Source organism: Anser cygnoides, chromosome 11 (assembly GCF_040182565.1).
Source record: "Anser cygnoides isolate HZ-2024a breed goose chromosome 11, Taihu_goose_T2T_genome, whole genome shotgun sequence".
NCBI classification, from domain to species: domain Eukaryota; kingdom Metazoa; phylum Chordata; class Aves; order Anseriformes; family Anatidae; genus Anser; species Anser cygnoides.
The window spans coordinates 12,656,695-12,682,856 of NC_089883.1; the positions used below are offsets into that span (position 1 = coordinate 12,656,695).

General features: G+C 39.0%; 3 protein-coding genes across 7 annotated transcripts in view; 1 reads left to right on the plus strand and 2 right to left on the minus strand.

Moving 5' to 3' along the window:
• The window catches only part of HCN4 (hyperpolarization activated cyclic nucleotide gated potassium channel 4), a 151,232-nt gene extending 150,644 nt beyond the window's left edge, over positions 1 to 588 (minus strand). Inside the window, exon 1 of one of the 2 annotated variants that reach the window (XM_067003710.1) lies at positions 68 to 588. The gene's annotated coding sequence lies outside the window, so the exon portion shown is untranslated. The other variant, XM_067003711.1, reaches the window with a different exon arrangement.
• Positions 440 to 25,097, plus strand: REC114 (REC114 meiotic recombination protein). 4 transcript variants are annotated; one of them, XM_013194089.3, is made up of 6 exons: positions 440 to 571; positions 1,218 to 1,307; positions 14,787 to 14,870; positions 19,398 to 19,589; positions 21,176 to 21,244; positions 24,495 to 25,097. In XM_013194089.3, the coding sequence occupies exons 1-6, from the start codon at positions 455 to 457 to the stop codon at positions 24,654 to 24,656; spliced, it is 714 nt and encodes a 237-aa protein (XP_013049543.1). In that variant the 5' UTR covers positions 440 to 454; the 3' UTR covers positions 24,657 to 25,097. The 4 variants fall into 4 exon arrangements, with proteins under 4 accessions (XP_013049543.1, XP_013049544.1, XP_013049545.1 ...); XM_013194090.3 differs by having other exon boundaries at positions 19,398 to 19,577; XM_013194091.3 differs by lacking the exon at positions 21,176 to 21,244.
• Positions 24,366 to 26,162, minus strand: part of NPTN (neuroplastin) — a 30,222-nt gene continuing 28,425 nt past the window's right edge. The window contains exon 8 of the mRNA XM_013194092.3: positions 24,366 to 25,798. The gene's annotated coding sequence lies outside the window, so the exon portion shown is untranslated. The remainder of the gene's footprint in view (positions 25,799 to 26,162) is intronic.

Sequence of the window (26,162 nt, forward strand, 5' to 3'; positions counted from 1 at the left end):
CTGAGGAAGGACAGATGCAGATATCATCGATGTCTCCCCTCAGCCTACAAATGGCAGCTGAACCCACCTCTTGGCCTGTGCTTCTCAGCACCGCAGACCAGTTCTGCCATATCAACATGCCAACATGAAGCAATCCGGATGGAGCCCGGAGCGTAAATGGTATTAGGAGAAGGGGGAAGCCGCCAGCAGCGCTCCCCTCACAGAAGCAGCATCCTCAAAAGCTGTCGTTGAGCCCTCACAAAATGGCGGCGCTAAGGGGAGAACAACCGCCCGCGAGTAACGGCCCGCGCGAGCCCGAGCGCACTACCGGATTGGCTGTCGTTTCCCTGGTGCTCGCTGATTGGTGAACGAGACCCCTCAAGCGTTCTCTCCACTCTCCTACTGGCTGCCGTTTCCCGCCTCTGCTGCCCGCAGGCCGCTCGTGCTGAGGAGCCACAGCCCCGTGAGGGCCGCGATGGCGGCGGGCGGCGGCTCCCTCTTGGGCAGCGCCTCGACGTGGCCCTTGAAGCGCTACGGTCGCTTCCTGCCCCCGACGGACAGCGACGAGGAGCAAACCGCTTCCTCCTGGCAGGTGGCCCGGTACCGGGGTCTTTTCTCGGTTTTGCTGCCTTTGTAACTCCTATCCCTGGCCCTTCGTGTGTGGAAATGTGTGGCGTTTGTAGCTGTAACCCGAACCGTGGAGTGTCTTTTGTTATTTTAGCAATAATCAAATGAAAGCTAAACGTGAAACAGTTGAAAATAATAGTAAAAATGCTACAATATCACGCCTTTTCCTCTTCTTAAGCTAGCTTGCATAGGTGTGGCTTGGGCGGGTCTGTTCAGCCTGGGAGTATGAAGCTAACTAACACAGGCATTGAGAGGTTTTCCTTTGTGAATTAATACTCAAACATGTTAATGATATTAGTGATATCTGTTAGTGGTTTGCTTTTTTCCTCCTTCAGAAGTGACCTGCTGTATTAAAAGCTATAGATCAAGTCAGAAGGGTTCACGTGTTTTTTCAAAGCAGTTATGTCTGTGTATGGGGTTCTAATTAGTAAATATTTCTTGACTCTGCCTGCTGTCTGTGGGAGCTGAAGGCAAGTTACATTTCTGGGAGGTACTTTTACCTCTGACTTCCAGCACTGACCTCTGAAGCCTTTCTCATTTTGTACTAGAAATGGAAAGCGTAGATTCTGTGCATACAGGGATAGATTTTTATTTTGTCAATCTTTTTAAAGGTTTTTGAATCAAATGAAGAATCTGGTCATCTTATCCTTACCATTGTTGTATCTGGCCATTTCTTTATCTCCCAAGAGAGAACAGTACTGGTAAGTTGGTTTTTGTTTGTTTCTCACATATAAAAACAATTTCTCCTTTTCATTAGCATCAGTATTGACTTCTTTTCCTTTCTCAGCTTCATGTTCTCTCCCAGTGAAAGGAAACTGCCAATTTTATTTTGCTCATGGAAATTCTCATGTGGTGTTTTCTCTCTCAGTTTATCAGACTAATACTACATGTATTATTTCCTACTGAGGAACAGTGTTTCCTCAGTGGTTCTAAAAATCTAGATTAAGACACAATACTAAGTGCTGCTGACGTTGAAAGATGATTTTTTCCAACATAATTCTTCAGCATAAGAAAACAGAAAATATGCTGTTAAGAAATACATAAAAATATAATTTATTGTAAGATTTGCCATATGATCCAGCTAGTTTCTTGCAAGTGATCTGTTAGTATTTTGATAATTTAGTTTTTCACAGGACATGGTTCTTTTTGTTTGTTTGTTTTCAATATGTTGGGTAATGTGATCTAACATCCATCTTACCTTCTTGGAGACAAAATATCTTCAGAGTTGTGTCAACTGATTGTGCTGTAGCCTGTGCTTCAGTACGACTGGCTTCTAAACTATAAAGACATCCTGAAACACCCCATCTAAGGGAATGGGTTGGATACTGAGATTGCTCCATTCTTCATGACAGAAAAAGCCTGTGCTGGAAGGTGAGATCCAGTCTGTTCAGTGCATATCACCAATACCCAGTGATGATAGCAAGTAGCAATTGTCTGATAAATGTATTTAAAAAAAAATAAATTACAAACCATTGCAAAATGCTGCAGCAGTAAGATAAATGCATATTTAATACAGAATGTGTACAAGGATATGTATAAGATTATAAATTAGTTTTTGCTGTGCCTCCTAAAATGTCTTAAACTTACAGAAATATCTTCTAAATATAGAGGGGGAGACCCATGTAGGTACTCAAGATTTCAAGATTCAACTTAAAAATTCAAGATACCCTTGATTATTTTTTTTGACCTTTGAGTGTGTTAAGGTTATTGAATAGGTAGTGAGTGAACTAAGAGAGCTGTCTGTATAGCCCTCGTACAAGGCATAGCATTTGGCTTATATATTTAGGAAGGACAAGTTGAGTGGATTTGGACAAGGTAAAAATGGAACAAGGAAAGCATTTCAGCAGTGTGCGTTGAATAAGAAAAAGGAATGGAGTAATTGAATGTCCAGATAGTTAAACAGACACAACTGAAATAAGACTTGCTGCCGTCTCTTGCCAAATTCTGCTGGGAATGAATCAGTGCAGAATGCCCCTCTCCTGGGGCTGGTCCTGTTTTCAGTACACTGATCAGACAGCTGTAACTGTTTAGTACCTAGTAGACTTGTATTACTTTGCAGAATGTCCTTGAAATAACCATATAAAGGCTAACTGAAAGGAAGTTTTATTAATTAACTAATGAGCAAGAAAGGCATGGACAAAAGCTATAGCCCTTCAGAGACTTTGTCTGGCAAAGATTGTATCTGGCAAATAATAATGTGCAGATAAAGCATGCTGTCGTAAGGGATGAGTGCAGGAAGAAAAGCGTTATAAAGACTTGGCTGAGAAAAGCACTCTCGAGTTTAATGGCTAGTGAAGCTTTCAGGCAGCTGCCTTGCTTGAAATACCAAATGAGGAATTTCTGAAGAGATCTCTCAGGTCTGTTTCAGCTTCTAAAAGACACTAAGATACTGCAGTAATAATCTCAATTTAAGAATAGTGTAGAATAGAGGTGGAACAAAGAAGCTTGGTAAATATGACCAATACATGATACCAAGAGTTTTAAAATGTCATTTTTTTTTAAACAAATTTTGGCAATGTTTCTACACCAACCTTAAGGCCACACCAAAGATGTTTTATTAAGTGTATGAGAGAAGGTATACAAAACTGGTATTGTATGCATTTTAAAACCTGATTGTCAATTCCTTTGGATGCACTTCTCCTAGGATGTGTAATTGGGATCATGCTGCAGGTGTGTTCTGTGCATATTGAACTTAACCTAGTGCAAAATGCAGCGGTACAACATGCCCTGTGCCTATTTCTCTCTCTGCAACAGGTCAGAGATTGGAGTAGTCCCACAGTCCAACTGTGGGAGCACAGGTCCGTCTTCAACATACTGGACTGGCTGAAAAACCTAGCAAATATCCAATCTGCTAGTTCTGAACACTGGTGGGCGTCTTCGGACCTGTGTTTCCTGTTTACAAGTGATTTGGCCCAACATCTGGCTTAGCTTTACTGGTTAGACTTGTTCCTTAAGCACATGCCCTCCCAGAAAGGTGTGCCTTTCCCTGGTGCTGACACGCAGTGATAAAATTCTGCCTAGGACAATCCCAATCTGCAGGTATCTTTTCAGGCTCTGATGACCAGTCTATGGAATCTACTTGGTAAAGCAGCCAGTATCATCAGCCAGAAAGGTGATGCACAGGGGGTGGTGCTGTCAGCCAGAAGCTGGTATCAGCACTGATAACACAGTATGTATGACCATTACTGAATCTGTGAATGGTTTTCTTCAAGCAGTACACCAGGCACTGGAAATTCAGTATCATTTCTGTATCACTCAAGCCAGAACTATGCAGGCCACTGGTGGAATTTTACAAAGTCCTTATTGAGATGCTGTGTAACAAAAAGAATTGCAATGCAGTACAGCCTGTGTTGTTGCTGTAGAAATAATCAGACCATAGAAATGGTTAATCTCACTGGTGCTATCTCCCTGTAGTCTCCAGCTCCCAGGAGTTGTCAGAAACCTGTCACAATGTTTAAACAGGCTTTGCGCAACTAAGTATGTATAGTTCTTTTGAATCTGTCACAGACCACATCTTCTCACTAGGGGGTCTATTATAATGGACGTTTTTGTCATGGAGGATAATGTGAAATACACAAGTTTCTGCTCCAGAGGGAATGTATGAAGTCTGATAAAGTGCTGGTTCCAACAATTGTTGGAATGATTCAGCTCTTGTTTTTACTGTTCATTTGTACTTGCTGGCGTGGGCTACTGAGTTTCCTTTTCAATTCCAAGGTGTTCTCCAACACCAATGTGCTGCCTTACTCACTTGCATTGAAGTTCCCTCTGATGTACTTACAAACTGTTTCTTGCTATGTAGTAACTACATCCTTTAAAAACTGTTGATGTCTAGTCTTTTGATCCATCTTTTAATCCCTACTTTTCAGACCTTTTGATGTACTGCAGGCCTCTGATTTTGAGGGAACCCATTAACAACCGTCACAGCTTTATACTTTTGCATAGGAACACAGTGAGGCACAAGACCTGTGCACGGCCCTATCAAACACCAAATAGTGAAAGAAGTATTGTCCGTTATAAGGGGGGGCATACATGGTTTTCATGGTGATCCCACTGGCTGCAAGACCTTGGAGAAGCCTGAAGGTGACCATATTGTCTTTGGAGTTTCCAATTTGCAGATAATAAGGAATGTAACAGAAGGTCTTCTCAGAGGGATGTTGCGCCTTGGTTAAACACGGTTGGTCCGGTTGGAGTTAGGCTTAATTTACTCTAGAGGTGTGATTTAGTTCAAGAACTACTGAATGTTTCACATTGTTCTGAATGACATGAGACTGCTTTAATGTACAAAAAAAATAAATAAATAAATACACAAAACACAGCCAACCAACCTGCAACAAGTGCTGTTCTTCCAGATTTCCTATCTGGTTTGACTTTCCTGAGGCATTTGCTGTTGGTGGATGAATTACCTTTTCTAAGACTGAAGAGCCTTTCTGCAATAGTAGATATTTTTGTCATAGGACAGCATTAAGCAATCGCACAATGTATGATTACAGAAATTACCATCTGACATCAACAAATGGTTTCTCAAGTACACTACCTCATCTCAACCACTAGTTATTTCAAGGACAAATGAAGGAAGTTATTCTGGTAGTTGTTCTGTTGTCACAGGGACCACTTCCTTCTCAACTCGAACAACTATTTCGTATTTTTGTAAAATTTCTGTGGATGAATAATAAAGGGATTTTTCTTCCCTCTAGCAGTAATCCAAGAATGAAACAAATTGCAAACTAAATGCAAGAATTCAGAAAGTGGTGAATGTTCCTAATATTTTTTTTATTGCAGCAGTAAAGGAACCCTTACCCCACTCCAAGAATTTTAACATGAACCATTCTAAGCGATAGGTTTAAAAAAATAAAAGTTTTTAGGTAACATCTCTGACAAAGAAAACATTAATAGGATGCTTTTAAAAACTGGCAGTATCGTAGTATGATGTATTTTCATCTCTTCTGGTTTAAAATGGGCATAGAATGTAGTAAAATCAGTGCATTAATAGATTCAAACTATCTTGTTTAGTACCTTCTATTTTCTTTAGGAAGATAAGTCAGAGTACATCTGTTCTTCAGTGGTGTGTACATTTTACAAAGCCAAAATGAACCTTTTTAGCTGCCAGCGAGTTCTGAGTTATGCTGATAATATTGTGGGTGGATGCTTTTTAAAAAGTCCAGCAAGAAAAAAAATCAGTTACAGTTGAATCAGTTGAAAAATGTGAACTTCCGACTTTAGCTGCTTTGTATGGCATATACAAGTTTTCTTTATTCATTCTTCTGCAGTAAATGTTAGCATTAATTGAACTCTGTGCTGATCGGCTTCTTAGTTAGTTTTCTCCTACACTGATCTTGGTTGGCTAACATGCAAGTAGCGACAGTTCCAAGTATTTTCTCTTTAGTGAGCATGGATCCCATGAATACTCTTTTGGATGAAGGCGTATTTTGTTCAGTTGCTCAGTGATTCTTCCATGAAATGCTTTTTCATGTCAAGTAATGATTTAGGAAATACTAAAATACAAACTATTTTGTGTAACGTACACTTCCCTTCATATGAAAACATCAGGCAATAGCTTTTGTGGGAGTTCTTTGCGTACTAAATGCTTTTCTTTGGTGTCTTACCTTTCGTCCAACTTTCACTACATCTCCATTTGCACAAAACTGAGATGAAAGACAGTTGTTCAGAAATGAAGATATGTATTTCATTAATGGCTGATTAACCTGATCCATTTGGGGATGAATATTCAAGGATTCCTGACTTTATATCAAAATATTTTCTCTTCAATGCATATATTTACATATTCTCACAGTTCTTTTTATTTTCTTAAAGCAGGACTGTTACAAAACCTTTCCTTAAAGAAAATTGGTTTCTTAGGACCGAGTGAGACTATGACTCTTCTATAAGCATTTATAAAAGTTATAAAATCTTCACATAAGAAGATCTTATAGAAGACTTACAGAATTATTCTCACAAGCCATAAAATAGTAAAATATTCAATGAATGATCTTCTAGCAGACTTTTCACTAATGGAATTTGCAATACTATTTTCCGGCCAGAGAGCATACTACAATGTATGCGCTAAGTCTCAGCATGTTCAGACCAGGCAGATCAGTCCGTACCTAGTGCTTGGGTGCTGCAGCTTGATGCAATTGCTTACAGTACCTGAGAATGCTCCGGAGCTGATGATTGAAGCACATCCATCCTACTCTAAGAAGTAATTGTGTTCAATATATCCATCGGTTGCCCAAAGAAAACCAAATTATCTGTTTTAATGGGTAGACTGTTTTGCGGAATGGGTATGCTCTCGATAACATTTTAAACATTCTTTAATGACACTGCTAGAGATGACTTCTTGTGATGAACCAAATGGAATGCAGAGGAGGGTAAACAGAACATCAGAGCCTAGAACATAAAAAAAACCCTAATGTGTAATGCGTGTCAAAGGGATTTTGTTTGTTTTGATTTTCAGTATTTCATTTGGAATTGCATAACATTTTTAGGACTTACTTTTGCTGCAATTTTGCTTAACAGACTGCATATCTTAGGAAAATCTCATTCTTGCACACTGTAGATAATGGAATTTTAAAAGGAATATCTCAACATCTCTGGCAATTTCTGGTCGCACTCAAGATACTTCATGTTCTGCGTATGACACGTGCAACTCATTTCCTTTCCTTCCTTCAAATCAGAACATCATGAAAATTATATTTTGGTGTTTTATTGGATGCAATTAATTCCAGTGCTAGAATTCTTAATATCCTACACATTAAACAAATTGAAATTGTGAAGAGGGCTTATTTAATAGGATAAAATGAATCCGGAGCAATTGATTTGTGACCTGATCTTTTGAAGTATAGGCTAAATGTCCTTAGTGCCCTCCCGGTCCCCTCCTGACTTCTAACAAGCTAACAGTGCTTAGGATACAGTAGAGTCTAGCCTTGTTAATTAGGCAAACATTCAGCAGACATCCTGATGTTCTTGATGCTCTCTTTGCAGTGCCTGAAACTTATGCACCAGGTTTTTGAGATGATATTCACAACTCTACCTTGGGTACATAAAAGTCCCTGTGCAACAAATGAGGATATTTGACAGGGACCTGGGGAAGTGAGGAGGTTGCTAATGCTGCTTGCTTGGTGGTGGAACTACATCAGTTTCCCCGTTTGTGTTTCCTGTAACGATACATGCCTGTTATAACAATTATGAATTATATGACTAGCATCAGTAAAGAGTTATAAGGGCTTCAGATTTATATTACTCTCCTGCCCTAATTCTTCTAAACCCAACTACTAATTTTTAAAGAGTAGTGGCATTAATAAAATATTCTTACCCTAAAGTTAGAGTTCAAAGTAAAATACTGATCTAGGGAAGTATGTATTTTGTATCAGGACTTACAGAAATTGCTTACCTTGACTTACTAATGGAATGCTTTCAAGTGCTTCAGCCAGCTAATCCCATGAGCATTCTGTTCGCCTCTCTAGGTCCTTGGTCAGCTGTCATTGTTCTAAAATGTAGTTTAAAAATTTTTTTTGAGGTTTGTCCCAAGTTGGGGGCTTATCTTTGCTGTTCCCTTCTGCAAGGGGCTGCAGTTTGTACCAGTCTGTGGGAACTCTTTGCAGAAAGCTGCCACCCAGCAGCATGTGCTCCTGCACCCAACGCTGCGCTTTGGCAAAAGACATTCATCGGTTATCGAGTCCCCTGCGCGGCTGCCTCAAGGCTGCCTATGTGTGGCCTGCATTCAGTCCTTCATTTAGCTTTCTTGCCTCTGTACAGAACACTTTGTTAAATGAGTTCAGCCCTGATCAGTTCTCCAGAATCAAACAAGCCTAACAGCAGCATTTAAGATCAGGCATCTAAGAGATTGGGGATGAAAAAATTGCATGCAAAAAGAGAACACAGAGCTTAACATCCTTTTATTCCTAGTTAGCTTGCTGTCTGTCTGCCTTGGCTTTTTGGCCTTTATCCTTTTCCTTTCCACTTCCTATTCTATATTCTAAAGATCTGGTTGAGGCAGCTGATACTTAACATGCACTAAGATCGAAGTTACACACAGCCTGTGAAACACACGGTTTCTGCTACGCTCTTAGCTTCCCAAGAATTTGGACACTGGCATATTGCTTGGAAATTTCTGGAGAGACAACTTTCTACTTCCCCCACTCTCCAAGTAGTCATGTTTGGGGAATTTTTCTTGTCACATTGCCACTTGTACTCTCTGCTCAGTTTTCAAAACAGTTCGTCATAGGAAAAAAAAAAAAAGATCTATTTGGCAGTATTTAGATCTCAGAGACAGATATAAAAGTAAGGAAGACTTCTACTTCTAGGTGTGTTAGTCACAAGATAAAAATAAAGATTTGATTGGAATTATGTTCAAAGCTTGATTTCCATAACTTCTAGCTTTAAGCTGGAATTAATTTTTTTATTTTTCAGTCATTAATGAAATGAATCTTGTCTTTTTATAAAGTAAGCAGTTTTCTAAGTTAAAAGTGCAAAATGGCAGCTCACATTGTCTTTTGGAAAGCCAATAGGACAAAAATTGGTATTTTTCCATATATACACAAGCACTTGATTTACAATCTATATGCGACATCTCAAGCATATAGTTTCCAGTATTATAACTATTAATGACTAAATCCCAATCAAAGAGGTCACCATGGAAACATGTACTTGTGAATGTTTTCAGATTTTGCTTAAGGTTTCTGAAAGCATCTCAGTTTTGTCTGTTATGTAGTGTTCATCATAACAGTTACACATAATTCACAAGCTTTTTCAGACTGTCTGCTCTCTCATCCTTATTTTTCCCTGTCTTGCAATAAGATAGAGTAACAGTCTTCTCAGCTCTGAGCGCCCACTGATGTTTGCTTTCTATAAGAAATATTTCTATTCCATTGCAGACTTTTACCAGATTTAGCCACATTGTGCAGATATCTGGAAATAATACTACTATTCCTTTGTTTCCAAAGTAGTCGTTTCTAAGAATAAACAAGGTGTTCTTCAGTATGTGTTGAATAATTGTAGTACCTAGAATGTCAGCAGTCAAAAAATGTTGACATTTGTAATGTAACAAATCACTTAACATTTAGACAGTGAACATTATTTTCAAAAATATTTTTCACTGTACCTCCCACACTCAGCATGGTGAGCAGACCCATGAAGAGGAGCTCTGCATAGGATGATGCAGTAGCTGGGCAGTGTCTCTCCATCTGGGAAAAATAGCATGTTGAAGTCATCCCTGCTGGTTTTGCGCAGTGTTGCATGAGCTTGCAACGTGGAGGGGTCAGAGCAGGCAACGTTGCTTACTTGTTGCTTACCTTGGGCAACGAGTAGACTAATGAACTGTCACAGGTGCCTTCCCTGAAAACTGAACAGGGCCTTTGCAAGCAGAAGATTGCTGTTTTCAGGGAAATGGCTGCATACCATGTTGCTGTCCAGCCTGAATCAGAATGTTGCAAGCAGGATGTTGTCTGAAGCCTTCAGCATCTCTTTTCTGCCACGCTCCTCCATTTTTCAGACAGGAGCACTCTGGCAACTATGCACTGGAATATTACTAACATTTTATAATTAACATTTATAATATCACTAACATTTTTTTGATCTCATCTCATGCTGAACTCGTAATTCCTTATGAATGCTCATTCCCAGTCTGTGGGATACACAGCTGAATCCCTCATCCATTACGTTATGCATTGTATACCCCCAGTCTCAACTGTGAACTCTGAGGACAAACAGTTACAGATGCATTTCATGAGCATGTTATAATTGGCAGCGAAAAAGAGAGAAAGTTTGTCTTTGTGTTTGGTTTTCTGGGTTTAATTTTAAGTTAAGATTGATTGTAAGGCCTTTAGGCAACCCTAACATAAAATGAATAATCTGTTCATGTATTCAGATGTTGCTTAGCACCATAGAGTTTCTACAGGATACAATAATAGAAGTATTCATAATAATAACCAATACCTTGCAACACAGAACAAAGGCCTCATTATCCAGCAACTTCTTGAAGGCTGAAATGTAAAATCAGAACAAAAGTATTTCCCAATTAATGACAGACTGTGTGGGTGTAAGTCTGGACGAGCATTATTATCTCTCCCTCATGTGACATGTCATGTCTTGTCCTGGCTCCAAAATATTTGGAAAATGCCTTGCTTTGTTTTCTGCTTCAGCTTATTTTTTTTCTCAGGATCCTCCCTCTGAGAGACAGATTTTTGTCAGGGGTGTATGAAATTGTTTTCCGTGAATGCAGTGCTCTTACAGGCATGACCCCAGAGAATAACAAAAAGGCTATAGGCATGATGGAATGCTAATGATCAAACATCTAGAAATGCTGCCGTTTGTATCTTCAAATTGTAAACATTTGAAATCTTATGTTCCTGTCCAATTTTATGTTGCCTTTCTGTCTATATTCCCAATGAATCTTATACTGCCATCTGTCTTTGCTCGTACCCAGTACTGCTCAGCAATGAACAACTCTGAATGTAGAGCAGGTACTGATGGTGCCTGCTGAAGGGGAACACTGCCCACAGCTGCTTTCTCTGTATTTCTGTCGGCACGGTGGTAGCAATCTGGAGGTGCTATTACTATTTTTTGTCCGTGCATATGTTGGGAGCAGATTCAGAGTTGATTCATCATCTCTAGAAGGGATCAAATGTGCTATAATCTTGATATATTGCCATGCATTTTCCAGAATCTACCCCACACTTAGCTCCTGGGTGGTGACAGAGATCCTCTCAACTTTGAGCTATGGAACATGGGACAGATTTGTTTTGGTCTTCATTCTTGCTGTTCAGAATTCACTTACCTAACTTCATACATGGATTTGTAACTATTTCAGTGTTGACAAGAAAGTTCATGCAGTTAAGAATAATCTTGTCTTAATCCAAGAAGCCTGAAATACAGATTCTATGCTGCCTGAAGTAACATGGAAAAGCCACGAGGAACAGAGTGAACCTTCTTAATGTGGTGCCAAATCAGACGTTTTCTGCTTACAACTGAGGAAAATCTAGAGGATTCTGATTGTAATGACAATTACTGATATAAGTGATCTAACGATGGAGTTAAGTCTGAGCAGTTCTGCTACAGGTTAGCTGTTCTTAGTTGCTTCTGCTTGGCAATATACAATCAACAAAGGTGCAAGGGAAAAGGAAACACTTTCTGTTTTGTTCTTCAGTTAATTAAACTTCAAGTACATTAACTTTCAGTTAATTAAATTTTGGGTCGAATAATTAGGAGTACATAAATAAAAATGATATATATAATTTTTTCCCCAGCTTGATTTTACCTCAGAAACAGGGCACATAAAAGAATGCCAACCTGGTAAGCATCAGTAAAATAGTTGGTATGAAAGTTAAACATTAGCTGCCTTTTATGATCTTTGTGAAAAGGGTTATTATTTTATGGAGAAAACATTTGTTCTACCTACGTATTACAGTGAAAGGAAAAACACTATAAAAATAGACTAAGTATGGGAACAGCTATATTTAAATAAACACAGTTGGTGTGCATCAGAGACATTAAGTATCCAAAATGAACAGAGTAAGCAGAAGTGGCCACAAGTTAAGGAAAGTGGCTTAGTGAAAGAGGGGGATATTAGAATTGCTTCACTAACAGTCTTTCAGGACTTGGCAGCAGAATCAGAGGAAATCAAGCAGCAATGGATAAACAACCTATGGCAGGAAGCACTAAGCATGTAAGCACTAGCAGCAGTCATATTCCAACACAAATTATTTCCTGGGTTGTTTGGTTGTCCAGATCTTAGTCTAGCTGCTTAACTGGAGTGAGCAGTTCTGAATTAAGGTATGGATATTCCCCTCAATATGAGTAAGTTAAGAAATGCTCAACATTTATGGCTTGAAATGAGGGAAGAGGGAAGTAAGTCCTTGCAGTGGGATGGAATTAACCTTAAGTTGGTTTGCATTTATTTCACCAAAATAGATTTAAATGCTCTCAGTCTAGTGCATTCCAAACACTGAGAAGACTTGCTTTTCAGATTATTTGTATAAACCTCAAGAATATACCATTTCTAGAAGGAACGGTTTAAAAATATCTTTTTTGCTTTACATAGTCCAGTTCTACATAACCCACATTTTTCTCTGTTCTGACCTTAGAGCCTGTGCCATTCAAACTCTTTTGCAATACATATGTTTTCTGCAACCAGTTGCTTCCCTTCTTGACTGCCCTCTAGGCTGTACTTTACTCATCTTGTTTCAGCTCCATTTTCCTTGCTTGCTTCCTTAGTGGATCCCTTCTATCAGCAGTGACAGCGTAAGCACAGCTAACTTGCTAGCACCTTTCCATTTTCAGAATTAAACAATATTTGGGGGCCAAATTCTATACATGAATATCCTTAGCAAAATTGCAAAGTCACATATACAACTGAAATTGCAACATCTAGAAATGTTCTAACGGTGTTGCGTTCTTTTCCTTGCCTACTAATGTCATCTTACTCCACAGGCATTCTGCTCGACATTATTATTTTAAAACAACTTTAAAATCTGCATACCAAGCTCTTGTCTATCAAAAGAAGCTAAAACTGCATACCTCAAAGACAGGGATGCTAAAATTGCCAGGTGAACAAAGGAGTAAGGGTATTTCACAGGCTTCCTTTCCTGTGTCAGACTACATGACAAACTGGCCTTCTTTAGAGGCTTCCTACTGTTTGACAGAGAGGATTTTGTCTGTACGTGGAAGGAGGATACCCTCTTGCTCCAGTACTTCAGCAGTCCGATTGCATCACACAGTATGGCTGGAGAGCGATGACTTACCATGGAAGATGCTCTTTTCTGTCGCGAGGTCTATCATTTGGCGGTTCGTCCCTCTTAGGATCCAGACTCCTTTAATAATTCCTGTAGGAGTAGAGGATAGCTTGGCACTTTGCTTTGGTCACAAAGTGAAGTTTTTCCTAGTCTTTTGACCTTGAGGCTTTTCACACCTTAATAAGTTCTACCCTGAGGCACACTGAATGTGCTCGTTGCCCACAGACAGAATGGGCTCAGTGCAAGCAGCTGAGGTATCTTACCTGCTGTCTGCACCTTCCCCAAAACAGCGCAGATTTGTTTCTCCCTCTGCCTCTAAATCATTTGGGACCAATACTTGCAGACCGTCTTACCATTCTGGAATCTATCACAGCAGGTGTCTGATCAGAATAGTCTGTGATCCAGTTTGCCTTTGGCATGACTATTCCAACACTTCATAGATATTCCTCATAAAAGTTCAGTTAAAAATCTACACCCAGTTGCTGCATGGGACTCTAAAACTAGTGCCAGTATACTAAACGCAGTGTCTTATTAAGGTGACTTCTTGTACCAAAATAGAATGGCAGATGGTTTCCTATCCTGGACCTGTGAAAGATGGATATGAACTGGCAAAAGCATGCTTTTGATGGTCCAGGATGGGCATGACTTTTAATTCTTGGCCCTTAGGACACCTATGCAAAGCAGCCTATGTAAAAAGTCATGGTCATCAAAAGCATTATTAGTTCAGATAAAACATAAAACAGATTATGTAATTAACTCCCTGCCCTTAAGCTTGGTTGTGTTGGCTTTTGTTGTTGTTTGTTTTGTTTTCACCCTAGACTTTCCTAAATAATGACTGTGTGGCAGCCTGTGGAATTACTTGGGGAACACGGTCCCTTGTCTTGAAGATTTTTATGATGTTTTCAGGTTCCTGGGGTATTTTTACAGAATGCTGAGCAGTCCATCTTGTTTGAAGAGACTGTCAGCTAATGCAACTGGAGTATAAAAACATCTTTATTGAGTTATCAAAGCTGCGTCTTTGTTTACCTGGATTCCATCTGGAGAAAGTGCCTGTCTGGGCCTTAGATAAACCAACTGCTGGCCCATTCTTCAGGTTTGCCTGCCCTCTGCTGCCTTCTCAGGCAACTTCATGGGATTCAGAAGGACTGATTGTAGCTCTCCTTGCGGCTTTCTTAGAGTGCATTTCAAGGAGACTTTCGTAACATGCACACTGAAGAATATATATGGAAATTAGAATGTACCACGACATACCGTTGTTACTGGAGCTACAGATTCCAATTTAATTCAGCGTGGTAAAAATTACATGTTGGCAATTGTTTGATAGATACAAACGATGCCCGTACTCAGATGACAGTAATCTTCATTAGGGATTAAATTGTATCACGTAATTTGAGTGTGTACTTTGGAGTATTGCATGTTTGCTGTGCAAGTAGTTTGTGTTCTGCTTTATTTCAGGAAGGCTTTTCATTAATTGATTGCCACAAATGGTTAAAGATAGTAAGAAGAGCAGACTGCCTGCTGCTTTGTGCAAAGTCAAAGGTAGGTTGAGTTACTTTTAATATTTCCAATTGCTAACTCAGTTCTGTTTCTTAAGGTTTCCTAATATTGGATAAATTAAACCAGAAATTCTGAGGTAATGTAAATTGTGTATATAAATTAAAGTGTTGTTTGTTTTTTTTTTTTGTAATTTAAGTATGGAACAAAACTGCATTGAATCATCGTAATGTCTTTTGTAACTGCTGCTATTTGAGACTTTTAGACTGCTTTCTGAGAGTTAGCTATTAAAACAGCCAGACTGGTATTTATTTTAGAGTTTATCTGCCAGCCTGACTGTATAAAACCTGAAATGGGCCCACAGTGTGAAAGCTGCACTGCTAACAATTAAAAAGATGAAGCAATTCTCTGACGTGTACAGAAGCCTGCTACCTATCAGTCATCCTTCACTGTGGCCCGTGAAGTATTTAAAACAATTATTTAGCTATTTTCTGGCTCCTGAGACCTGGCACAGTAGTGCCCACCTGGTGATTCAGATATTTGATATTCAGGCTAATAGAAGAGACCTGAGTTTCTCTGTCTTCCCTTCAGATCTCATGCAAAGGGGTTGGCTAGCCTTTAAGTAATTACATGGCATTTGTTTGTTACCAACTTAAGTATAAACCTCAGTTTTCTTGGTTCTTAGGTGAACTCTGGGAAAGTCCTTAACCATCTGTGCTGAGCAGTTTTTTCAGAAACAAAAGCTGTTTCTAAATGAGGATAGCCCTCCCTTCTCTGCTGATACTTTCTAGGCTTTGTTGTTTCAGCCAAAACAGCTGCTTCCAGTTTAGCTATCTCTACTTGATGAGGGAGTTCATCTTTAGTTAGAAACAGGAATTTTGGAAAGAGATAAGCCCCTTGTTCAGTAGCTGCTAGAGACCAGTTTTTACTGTTGGCACAGCACACTGAACTATTAAGGCATAAAAACATCTCAAGTATTCTGAGACGTTCTGGCATTCTCCAGGAACATGACAGGAACAGAGCGGGTTATTATAATTGCAAATAGCAGTATCCAGGAGAGCTGAAAACTAAAAATTCTTCCTTACTTCTACTTGTATCTCTTATCTGATTTCTTTCAAGAAAGGTGCATAACTGTTTTTTTCATAGGATGTTACAAACCAAAGAGTACAATTTGCAAAGTGGAATGCCTTGCTAATTGCAAGATAAAAGCACATGTGAGGTATAATAAACATTGTACAAATATAAGGACTCATCTTGTTTCAAAATAAGCCTAAACTAATGGTAGCACTAGGAAAAAAGTATCTATGCAAAAAATACTATGCAAAAAATAAGTATCTTGATGTGTTTTAAATTCATGGGTTATGCTTGTCTGAAACCAAACCACCTTTGCTCTCTGATTTTTATCAGATAATTGTTATAAAGTGTTACAAAGATTGTTATAAAGTGTTATAAAGTGTGGAATATTACTGGAGAAGACTATTGAGCTGTTGCAATAATTAGTTCTGATGAATCAGTAGATCATCAGTTTCCTTTGGAGTTAACAGAACCAGTTCCCCAGTACAGCGTTAAGGGACTCTACTGCATCTCACAAGAAACAAAAATCAACGTCACAATCATTTTGAGGCTCGAAGAAAGCCCTGAGGGACATTTTGGAAAAGGAGGAATATTAACATAGTCTTAAATGAATTCACTGCATCCAAATGTTTACTTACCATAAATTCTCATGACTTAAAGTGGATTTAATGGTATTGCAGCAGTCCTATCATATAGCTTCTCTACTTTGTATCCTAAATTGTAGCTGAGACAATCCCTTAAATGCTATCAGTGTATATTGCTTCTGTGCTAATCCTCAAAATCATTTAAAAATATTCAGGGAGCCAGCCACACTATGTGAAGGGTTATGTCTCAGCCCCTGGTAGACCAAAGTAGAGTTGAGAAAGACAAAGCAGAAGCCATTTAAGCAGAGGAAAGCAAGCTATTATTTCAAATACCAGTTCCTATATTTGCATGCACAAAGCAATTAAGGGGCATGTGTAACTAACTACTACTCTAACGTTTCTGATATACCTTCTGCTCCTTGCTTTCAGTCTGATTTCCTTACTTTACTGGTTTCAGTTATTTTCTCTCCTCTGCTTTTCCACCCTCTGCATATTACCTGCTTTGCAGTTGTAGGTAATCTATGTCAAAAAAGCATGGAGGTTAATCACTGGGATTATGTACTTCAGAAGAAACTGAGTGAACATTAAAAGATTGGCTTTTGAAAGTCATTAATATACATTGACAGTGAAACTTACTCTCATTTCTTATAAAATACTCTTTTAATAGGGCATCGTGGACTCTTAGCTAGCAAAATGAGTTTCTAAACTAGACTTTGAGAAATTTAGTGTTACTACACTTAAAAGCAAGACCTTTCACAGACCAGTACTAAAACTCAGATATACTATCAGAAACTTTATTCACTGAAGCATACGTGCATGTAATTCTGAAGCCATACCTGTCAGATGCACACTTGTGTCTTAGAAGGAAGGCTGCATGGCTGACTACCTTCTACAGCTCTACCCTCTCTACAGCTCCATCACTAGTAATTGCTCACATTAGTCTTTGATGTACCCCCATGTAGAAAAAAACTTTAATCTGAAAATCTGCAAACAGTAGCAATTCTTACTATTCTTGTAGTAAGCCATTTCCCTTCATAATGTTTTCATTGAGCTCACCCTCTCTAGGGTGGGAAGATTGAAGTGACCTCAAAGTTCTTCAGTACTTCAGCTCTTGTATAGTTCAGATGCTGCTGCCTAGCACTGTTAACGCTAAAACTTGATGCACATCTTAGCTGAAATGGATCGCTCTCTTTCTGTGAAGGAAAAAGGTGTTTAGTTCACAAAACCTACTGTCTGTAACTGTAATCCTAAGTATCTAACCATCCAGTCCCTGCAAAAAGGCAAATGGCAATACAAATTGTTCTGACTGAAAATGGATTTGCAGATGGTAGGGGTAACTAAAATAAGAGTTCTTTGAAAGTCTCCAAAAAGAATTCAAATTAAGATGCAATTTACTTTTCTCTCATTTTAATGAGAACTTATGTGTCTGGCATAGCCACAAATCAGTGCTCAGTTACGTGAAGTTGACCCAGTTAAGCTGACACCTTCATTAATGACAGGAAATCTAACTGGGTGCTGGTAAAACAAGTGCTACCATCTGAATTATTTTGACATTTTTCCCTTTAAAAGGCATTAAGGCAGCCTTTTATACTTACAGTGCCATAAAAATCACTTTACGCAATAGCCACATCTTAAAATAACATGCATGTAAACATATAGACTGTCACAAAGAGCTGGCTCATCTTTGAGACAAAAAACTTTAAAGTGAAAGATGTCCTTGTATTCATGTAAATCAGCAGGCTAGCAGCGTGTCTAGACATTTTAAAAAACGGCTTTGATGTTGAAACCTTAGAAAGATGAAGACTTATAAGCTATATCAGTCCAAGGAAAGAAAAACTTGCTCTTTTCTGGTGCTTTAACAATGTTTTACATTTGAAATTTCAAGATCAAACTGAAAGTCCCAGTAATACACTTTGTAAACAAGAGCATTCAATATGTAGCTGCCTTTCATCAGTGGGATGTGTATAAGAGAAGCTTATTGTGCATGACAGGTTCTCCATGTATTTAAAAAATACTATTGTTCAGCATGACAACCTACACTGGGGGTTGATTTTGTGCAATTCTTAATATTATTTCACTACTTGAGGTAATTAATTCTCCATTTTATTAACCAGGAAGATTCTCTCAATGAAATCTATATACTGGTGTATACATACAGTATCTGCCATTTCATGTCCAAGGACAGCTGCAGTGATCTAGTCTGAATGTCTGCATCATTGCAAGAGAGGTGGACTAAAACTGGTTTCCAGCATGGAAGTTTCCAAGGACTGATTTCAGGGAGAGGTTACAGAATAGCTTTCCATTTGCACAGTACTCCTTCCTGCTGAAGCATTTGAGTTTCTTTCACTCCTGATCAACTGCATTAACTTCTACTCAAGGAACAGCGGCATTAAGTTGGAATGCTAAACTGAATTTGTATTTAGCTATGCACACTAGGTAGGAAAGGCTGATTTTAATGCAGACAATATAAATTCTAAATAGAACATAATTCCTAGAACTTTTAGTTTAGATGCCAAAGTTGACTTGTGTTTACTTTAGTGCCATCTCATTTTTTGTCACCAATAACCAGTCAGAGCTGGAATATCCTTAGAGAGTTTGCAGCAACAATAAGAACTTAGATTTCCCTGCTATAACTGTACCCATTGTTGTGGCAAAGCTTAATTAGTTGTATTAGTTGTAAGTGTCCCTGCTTGCCGCTTTTTTTTTTTTTTTTTTAACTGATTTTCAAGTTGCAAATTATATTCTTATCTAGCTGTTGGGATAAATGAAACTACAGCATAGAAAACTTGATTTTTTAAGTTGGTGCAGTGATCCAAGAATTAATCACCGTCTACCTAACTATATCTAATAGCTTAATCAAATCAAAATATTTTGAGGGGATGAACAGTTAATTTCTTTTTTTGTTTTTGAGCAGAATGAATGCCGCATGTTTAGAGTTCAGTTTGATGGAGATTCAAAACAACAGATGTTGGAACACTGCTGCAACTGTGTTCAGAAACTTGGGGAGTACGTACCGGTTCAAGTAACCGATGAACAAAGCCAGAACCTTTGCCACAGTCTCAGTGGTGGAAGTCAAGTGGAAGATGCTGAACAAGTACTACATGTAGTAAGCAAGCAAGAGCATATGGATGCAAAAATGGGAAAACAGTCACCTATCAGTGCTAGATCTGTAAATGACAGCTTATTCTACTTAAATACAGACTCCAAGACAAAAAAAATCAGCAGAGCTCAATATTCTTTATAGTTCTGTAGCTGTTTACATCAAACCAGTGTTTTTCATAGCAAATGAATTTACTTTTTTTTTTTTCTCCCCTCTAGCCAGCTACTTCGTATTTTGTATCTCAGGAACTGTATTAATTTTCATGAAAGCTGGTATGGGAAGAACCGGGAAACCTAAAGTTCAGCTTGCATGCAGGGAAACTCTGTGAACAGGAATGGAGTCATTCAGGAAGTCAGCTACAGAAGCTGGCTATCATATTGCTATTTTCTTAGTGTGCCTGAAAAAGGTTAACAAAATAACACTCTAAAAAAAGTGGTTTTAGCTCCTCAAGCTGGGAACCACCTGGCAGCTTTTCAGCTGAATTACACAGCTCAAGAAAAATGGTCAGAGACATTTAAGTAACCGTGACTTGTGTTCTCCTTTTTGCATTTACCTACTCCTGTTTTGTAGTTTTAATAACTGTACACATAGTAATTGTATACATTTTAGCTTAACCTGACAAATTTAGATGTGACTCCAGGGTAGGAGCAGAATGTTTTCCCTCTAAGACACCGACTTAAGGTGATTGGAGGAGGCAAAGGCAATGTTGCTGAGGATGACTAATTCTTAAATACACGATCTCTTGGCTATTCAGAGGATCACATTTACCATCTCTAAAAAACATGTGTGCAGCTAACTCAGCCAGGGAAACTGTTGGGTATGCAATAAAATATCAAGGGCCAAGAACAGCATCCTGAAAAGGGAATGTCAAAGTTTTCAGCTACATTATTTTCAAGATACAATCCAGGAAAAGTCCTACATGACTGGACAGTGAAAACAACATGTGGTAGAGATAGTGGGGGGAAGAGGTGGATGATACTGTTAATTTGACTTACACTATTTGAAGAAAGATGTATAGGAGATGTATAACCTTCAACATCTGATCTTCAAGATTCATTGCTTGTTCTTTAAGTGCACTTATCTATCCTGTGGACTTTGCTCCTTTCCCGATGAGTTAAAATAAAGAATGAAAGTTCAATTAACTACTTAAAGGCAGAATATTATTGAACACTAGTAGTCACACTATTGGTATCACTTTGCTCTCACTCTGTGACTGAAAGCCTCACTCAGAAAACAGAATTGACACCTCAAGCTATCTTTTCAGTGATATAACCCATGGGAAGTTAAAAAGCCTGCTCCTGGTGAGCACTCTTGCACAGTGTTTCTTTAAAGGTACTTCCAGTAAGTAGTTTAAAAGTTACCTTGGTTTAGATATGACAGTTTAACTACAGGCCCATTATTTCATGTCTTTCATTTTTAAAGACTTTAACAGATGTGCTTTAAAGTTCCATAAAAAGAGATGCCTTTTTACTGCATAAGGTAGCTGAGCACATTCTCTTCCTGTTATCTCTAAAAATGGAACCACTTCCCTTCTTGCACATACCCACTCTCTTCTTGGTAACAAGCCCTTATTTGCATTTGATATTTTCTAGCCAGATGAGCCTCTACCAGATTCCTACACAAGCCTTGGAGAAAGAAGATCTGTAACACAGCTAGCACAGGTAAAAAGACAAAATAAATCTAACTTGGATCCTGTAACTGAATCTCCCAGGCATAGAGAAAAAGCTCTCTCATATACTGTAAACGTCTGGTAGGTGTCTTCACCGAAGATCGGGATGCTACCAATGCTGTCATCTGTACCAACAAAAACACTGGCTCTAGTGTAATGATCCAGAACTAGGAAATAAGCTGTAACACCAGAGATTTCATGGTGTAATTGTACCGTTTGCCTAAAAACATGCTGCCACACCAAGAGAAAACAAATACCCAGAGGTCACTTATAAATATATGACTGTAACTGACTCTGTAGATATTATCTCTACTTAGCTTAAGTCTGAAAACATCAATCATTCTTGACCTACAGCAAGAGATCCCATAATTCAATTGACAGTTCAACCAAAAGTCCAGGGTAAAGCTGTGCTTAGTATTAGTGGGAGTTAAATGTTGCTTATTGTGAATTTGGGACAGCACAGAACAAGACAATTGGGGAGAAAACTGTACTCTTTCAAACCTGTTTTTTGTGCAGTTGCTTCTAATGGTTACTAGTTTCTTTTTCCTTATCGACAGAGAGATGAAGTTGTTTCTTCACATCAGTGGTTTAAGGGACAACGCCTACACTCCCTCTTAAAAATTTATCATCTCTAAAACCTAAAAGGCTTTTAAATGTTAACAAACACTTTGTTTTCATAAAGCAGAGTTCCCCAAACTCTCTATCTCTGTGTTGAGAGCTGCAGCACATACCTTGCTGTTTCATTCACAGGTTTGTTTTTTCTCCTTGTAGTGATCCTCCAGACTCTAGCCTAGTACTTCTAGTTACGCTGAAGCTTGACAACGATGGGACTCATTGACTTGCTTTACTGGTTATAAGCATCACTGATTACTGATTAGGAAGTCACTGGAAAAGCTCTATATGTCCCCTGCTAGGCAGTTGAGTGCAAACCTAAAGCTACATCCATTACCCTTCTACCTAGCTTGGCCTCAGAGAGCAAGCTCAACAGCAGGTGCTACCTACAGTAATTTTTGTGCATCTTTGTGCTTCTTATCTGCAGTGAAGGCAGATGGATTAATTGACAACGTGAACAGTAGCCTCAGGACTGCGCTAGGTCCTCCAGTTTCCCTGATGCTACCTGTGAGCCTTAAATAGATGGAATTAGTGACAGTGGTTGCACAGGGCACAGTATGCCCTTCCTGTCCTAGGGCTAATTTAGCTCTGCTGTTGAACACTCAGTACAGAGCGATCAGACATGGCAGAGCTTGCCTTTAGCAACTGTGTTTTTCCATAATCATTTCACAACTAATTTCTGCTTTAAGAGGCAATACTAGGAAATGTAAATTAATACCAACATTGTAAGAGAAGACCTCAGGTTCTAAGAAATTCTTTTCAAATCACAAATGCATGATACCTGCTTCTGAACAAAGCTATCTGCTAACAAGGCTTTTATTTGCTGTATGCTTTAATCCATCTCTCCATTGAATTGCTAGCAAATTCCCTTTCAAAGACTCCTTGATGTAGTTTCATACATCCACTGCTTGCCCCTCCACTTTCTAGTCAGCTTAACTCAACTGTACTGTACTGTGAGCTGATTTCCTGTGCCCTGACAATACAAAGTTCATTCAGGGCTGAGCGTCTTTTCCTCATTCACCTTGGAGACATACCCATTCAGCTGGTGCTCTGGAACAGCATGGAGCTGTATTTCTACATTTCTGCCACCTCAAGAAGCTGGCAGCAGCTTTGGTTTTAAGTAAAAAAACATACCTGCAAGAGAATAATCATTTTTAAACACTATTTTGTGTTCAAAGATACTTTTCTTCAATCAGCACTATGCCATGAGCTAGGTTAACAGCAATAGTGCAATTTTGAACCAGTAAGATTAGGAAAAATTAGATTCCCCCCTCTCACAAACATAGCTATGCTTGATGTCAGCATGCCCAAACAGCCCACCTCATTACTTTGCCCTGTTTCGGGTTCAAGCAGTGGAAGCTAGGGCCTGACTGAAACTAACAGCAATCCTGACTTTTCCAGATGGAGAGCCTTGGTTTAGCCCTAGTATGCCATTAGTGCACCAAAGAAGAGGCCAAGCTAGGCATTTGAAATTCTTTAAGCCCAGCTACAGACCCCCCCACACCATTACACAAGGTCGACTCACCTCAATCACCAGCTGCCTCTGCACATCATGTTTACCTCACATGAAAGCAGCACTTCAGTGACTTATGTACTCCTGCTCTCCCATGCAGAGTATCCAAACAGCATCTTGGCTGATGCTTTTATGACTTCAGAACAGACAGGTAAAGCAATTTAGAAAGCAAGTGGGTGGCGATGTTTGTATTTGCAGCCTGAACAACAGGAAAGCGTTGGTACACAAACTTTTTAAGTCATTAACGCGCACTGTGAATAACGAGATTTACAATGAGCAGCAACCCTGGCTATGGCAGGGCCTGTACACTGTGAAGTTGCCATTTCTTCAGTATGGCTCCCATCCAGCAGGAACACTGGCAGCCAGCCACAACGAAGCGTTAGTCGAGATGCTTCAGATTGTTGTCGTAGTCACAGCAGCATGGAAAGTGCTCAGGAGCTGCCAAGCAACCTCCCGGTCCATTAGCCTCACGCACTTCTCTGGTGTACCTAATGGATGAGCTCTGGTATCACCCATGGATGCCAGGAGTCGGTGAGGGCCTCCTTGAGCTCAGTGCATGCTGTTATATGGCACCTGTTTTGCTGCTACTAGTTTTGTAGTGAAAAATAGCATGATGGACATCCTTCCTGCACCACCAAGGGAAAAGCTGAGAGCAGGGGTCAGGTTGGGATGGAAAAGATGTTCTACACCTTTCAAAAAGCTCCACCATTTAGTTCTAAGAGATAATTTGCTAAATTAAGAGCTTAGAACCACATTGGTTATCCCTGCACAATTAGAACAGCAGTACACACCCTTCACACAGGATCCTTTTCTCTTACACAGAATGGATTCACTAGGAAGTCATGTTACCCAGGAAGCCAGCATTTTGTAATGGCACAGGCAGGAATTCAGAGCTGCATGAAAGCTGTATTGGAATTGAAACCAGGTGTGAGGGGGAGAGAGTTTCATAGATAAATCATACAGGATTGAAAGTATTCAAACAGCATAATAACAAGTCAGATGCATCTTTATTAAATACTGAAGGAAAAATCTGACGTAGCTGCATCATTACAAAAACCATGTAATGCTACTTTTTATGTACAAGATTAGTGCAACACCTTTGTTTTTCCTTTTGCAGTCTGTGCTGAAACAGAAGTTTGAGCTCCCCCTTGTGTACCGGCATTCAGCGTGGAGCGCACAAGAGCTGGGGCCCTTCATTCGCTTATGTCTTATGGATCAGAATTTCCCAGCTTTTGTGGAAGATGTGGAGAAGGAACTGAAAAAACTCGTGGAAGGCTGAGCAATATTTAACTTACTACCATTGGAATATCTGCTCCAGGATACACAGTACTCAGGATATACAAGCTTAAATGCAATTAAATATTTGAAAGTCTCACGTGTTTTTGTCAGTGTTTTATTTTTAAAAACAGGTGAATCCACTTTTTATACATCATTGCACTTCAACAAATACACAGAACACAAGTTCATGCATCTACAGTTACGCACATCATGAGAACCCTGTTAGGTCTATTTCTACAATCTTTAAATCATGAGAAATTACAGTGTCAAACTAAAGATTAAAACTAGTTGCATAGAATATCACCATGCTATAACATTATCATTTAAACAAAAAAGAAAATTATAAAAGTTTGCCTGAATTGAATGTACAAGAATATGTTGAACACATCAGTGCAAAAGGATTTGAGAATTTACATGAGTTAACAAAAAAATCACTTAAAAAGCAATCATATATATATATTTATAAACTGAAGTTTTGTTTTTGTTTCAACTGCATTTCTCCACCGTCACCACCTTGTCGAACCGTTCCAGCTTTTGAAGTCTGATTATAGGACACTCAAGTCTTTCTATATAGGTTAAGCCCTTAAGATAATTTCAATTTATATTACTTCTCTAAGTACCAGAACAGCATAATTCTCTCATCTTTCAGACATACAGTAAGGAATGAACATCAGCAGCTTAAAAATGAAACACAATTACTGTATTTTGGTTTTCCCCTCCCCCAAATATAAATATATACTGTATATATTTTTAAGTTTTGCTGTACTTTACAAAAAGTATCACTAGATGGCAGCAGTGCGCTTTAGAGCTTTGCCAATTTAAAAGCTACAGTAAGTAAAAAATGGTGCATGCGTGATCCGACTTACTACTTCTAATGTTTAAATATATTAAGGAAAAGAAAAGCAACATTCACAGCACATCAAGCCCAAAATAGTTTACACCTTCTACACTGAAGCAGTATTAAAATTTATCTGGCTAGGTCATCCTTACAGGAGAGGCTAAATAAGGCATGCTTTAGACAGTCATATTGTTGCTCACTTGAAAAGGAAAAAAATCAGACAGAACTGGAGTTCTAGAACCAAGAGTTCCAACCCTTAAATTTAGCAGGTCATATTGCCATCAGTCTCTCAGAAACTTAAAGCTCTAAAAAAGAAATGAGAAAAGGTGCTAGTCAATGCCTGACAGCATTTTCAACATCACGTGCCACAACAGTACGTAAACAAAGCGCTTAACATCCAATTTGGTCTTAAATGGAGGCACAGGCTTCCCAACCGAGCTTAGCTTCCAGGCTTTAAGATGAAATAAGGAGGGCTGTTTTTATTAGTGATAGTAGCGGTTATGTAGAGTTTGAGCGCTATGAATCATTAAACTACCTACACATTTTATGAAAAAATTCTTTCGATAACCCCCAGTGCTCTTCGAAGCGTGACAGGAAGGCTAGTGCCATACTCTGAGCAGCTGGTAGCTTTAACACACAGAATGAGTTAGGTTTACATACGCAAACCGT

What these genes read in the sequence shown, in the direction of transcription:
- REC114 (XM_013194089.3), top strand. Translation starts at nt 455, where the DNA reads ATGGCGGCGGGCGGCGGCTCCCTCTTGGGCAGCGCCTCGACGTGGCCC. An exon ending in CCCAAGAGAGAACAGTACTG is followed by an intron (nt 1,308 to 14,786) that starts GTAAGTTGGTTT and finishes GCTTTATTTCAG; the next exon opens with GAAGGCTTTTCATTAATTGA. An exon ending in CTGTAACACAGCTAGCACAG is followed by an intron (nt 21,245 to 24,494) that starts GTAAAAAGACAA and finishes TTCCTTTTGCAG; the next exon opens with TCTGTGCTGAAACAGAAGTT.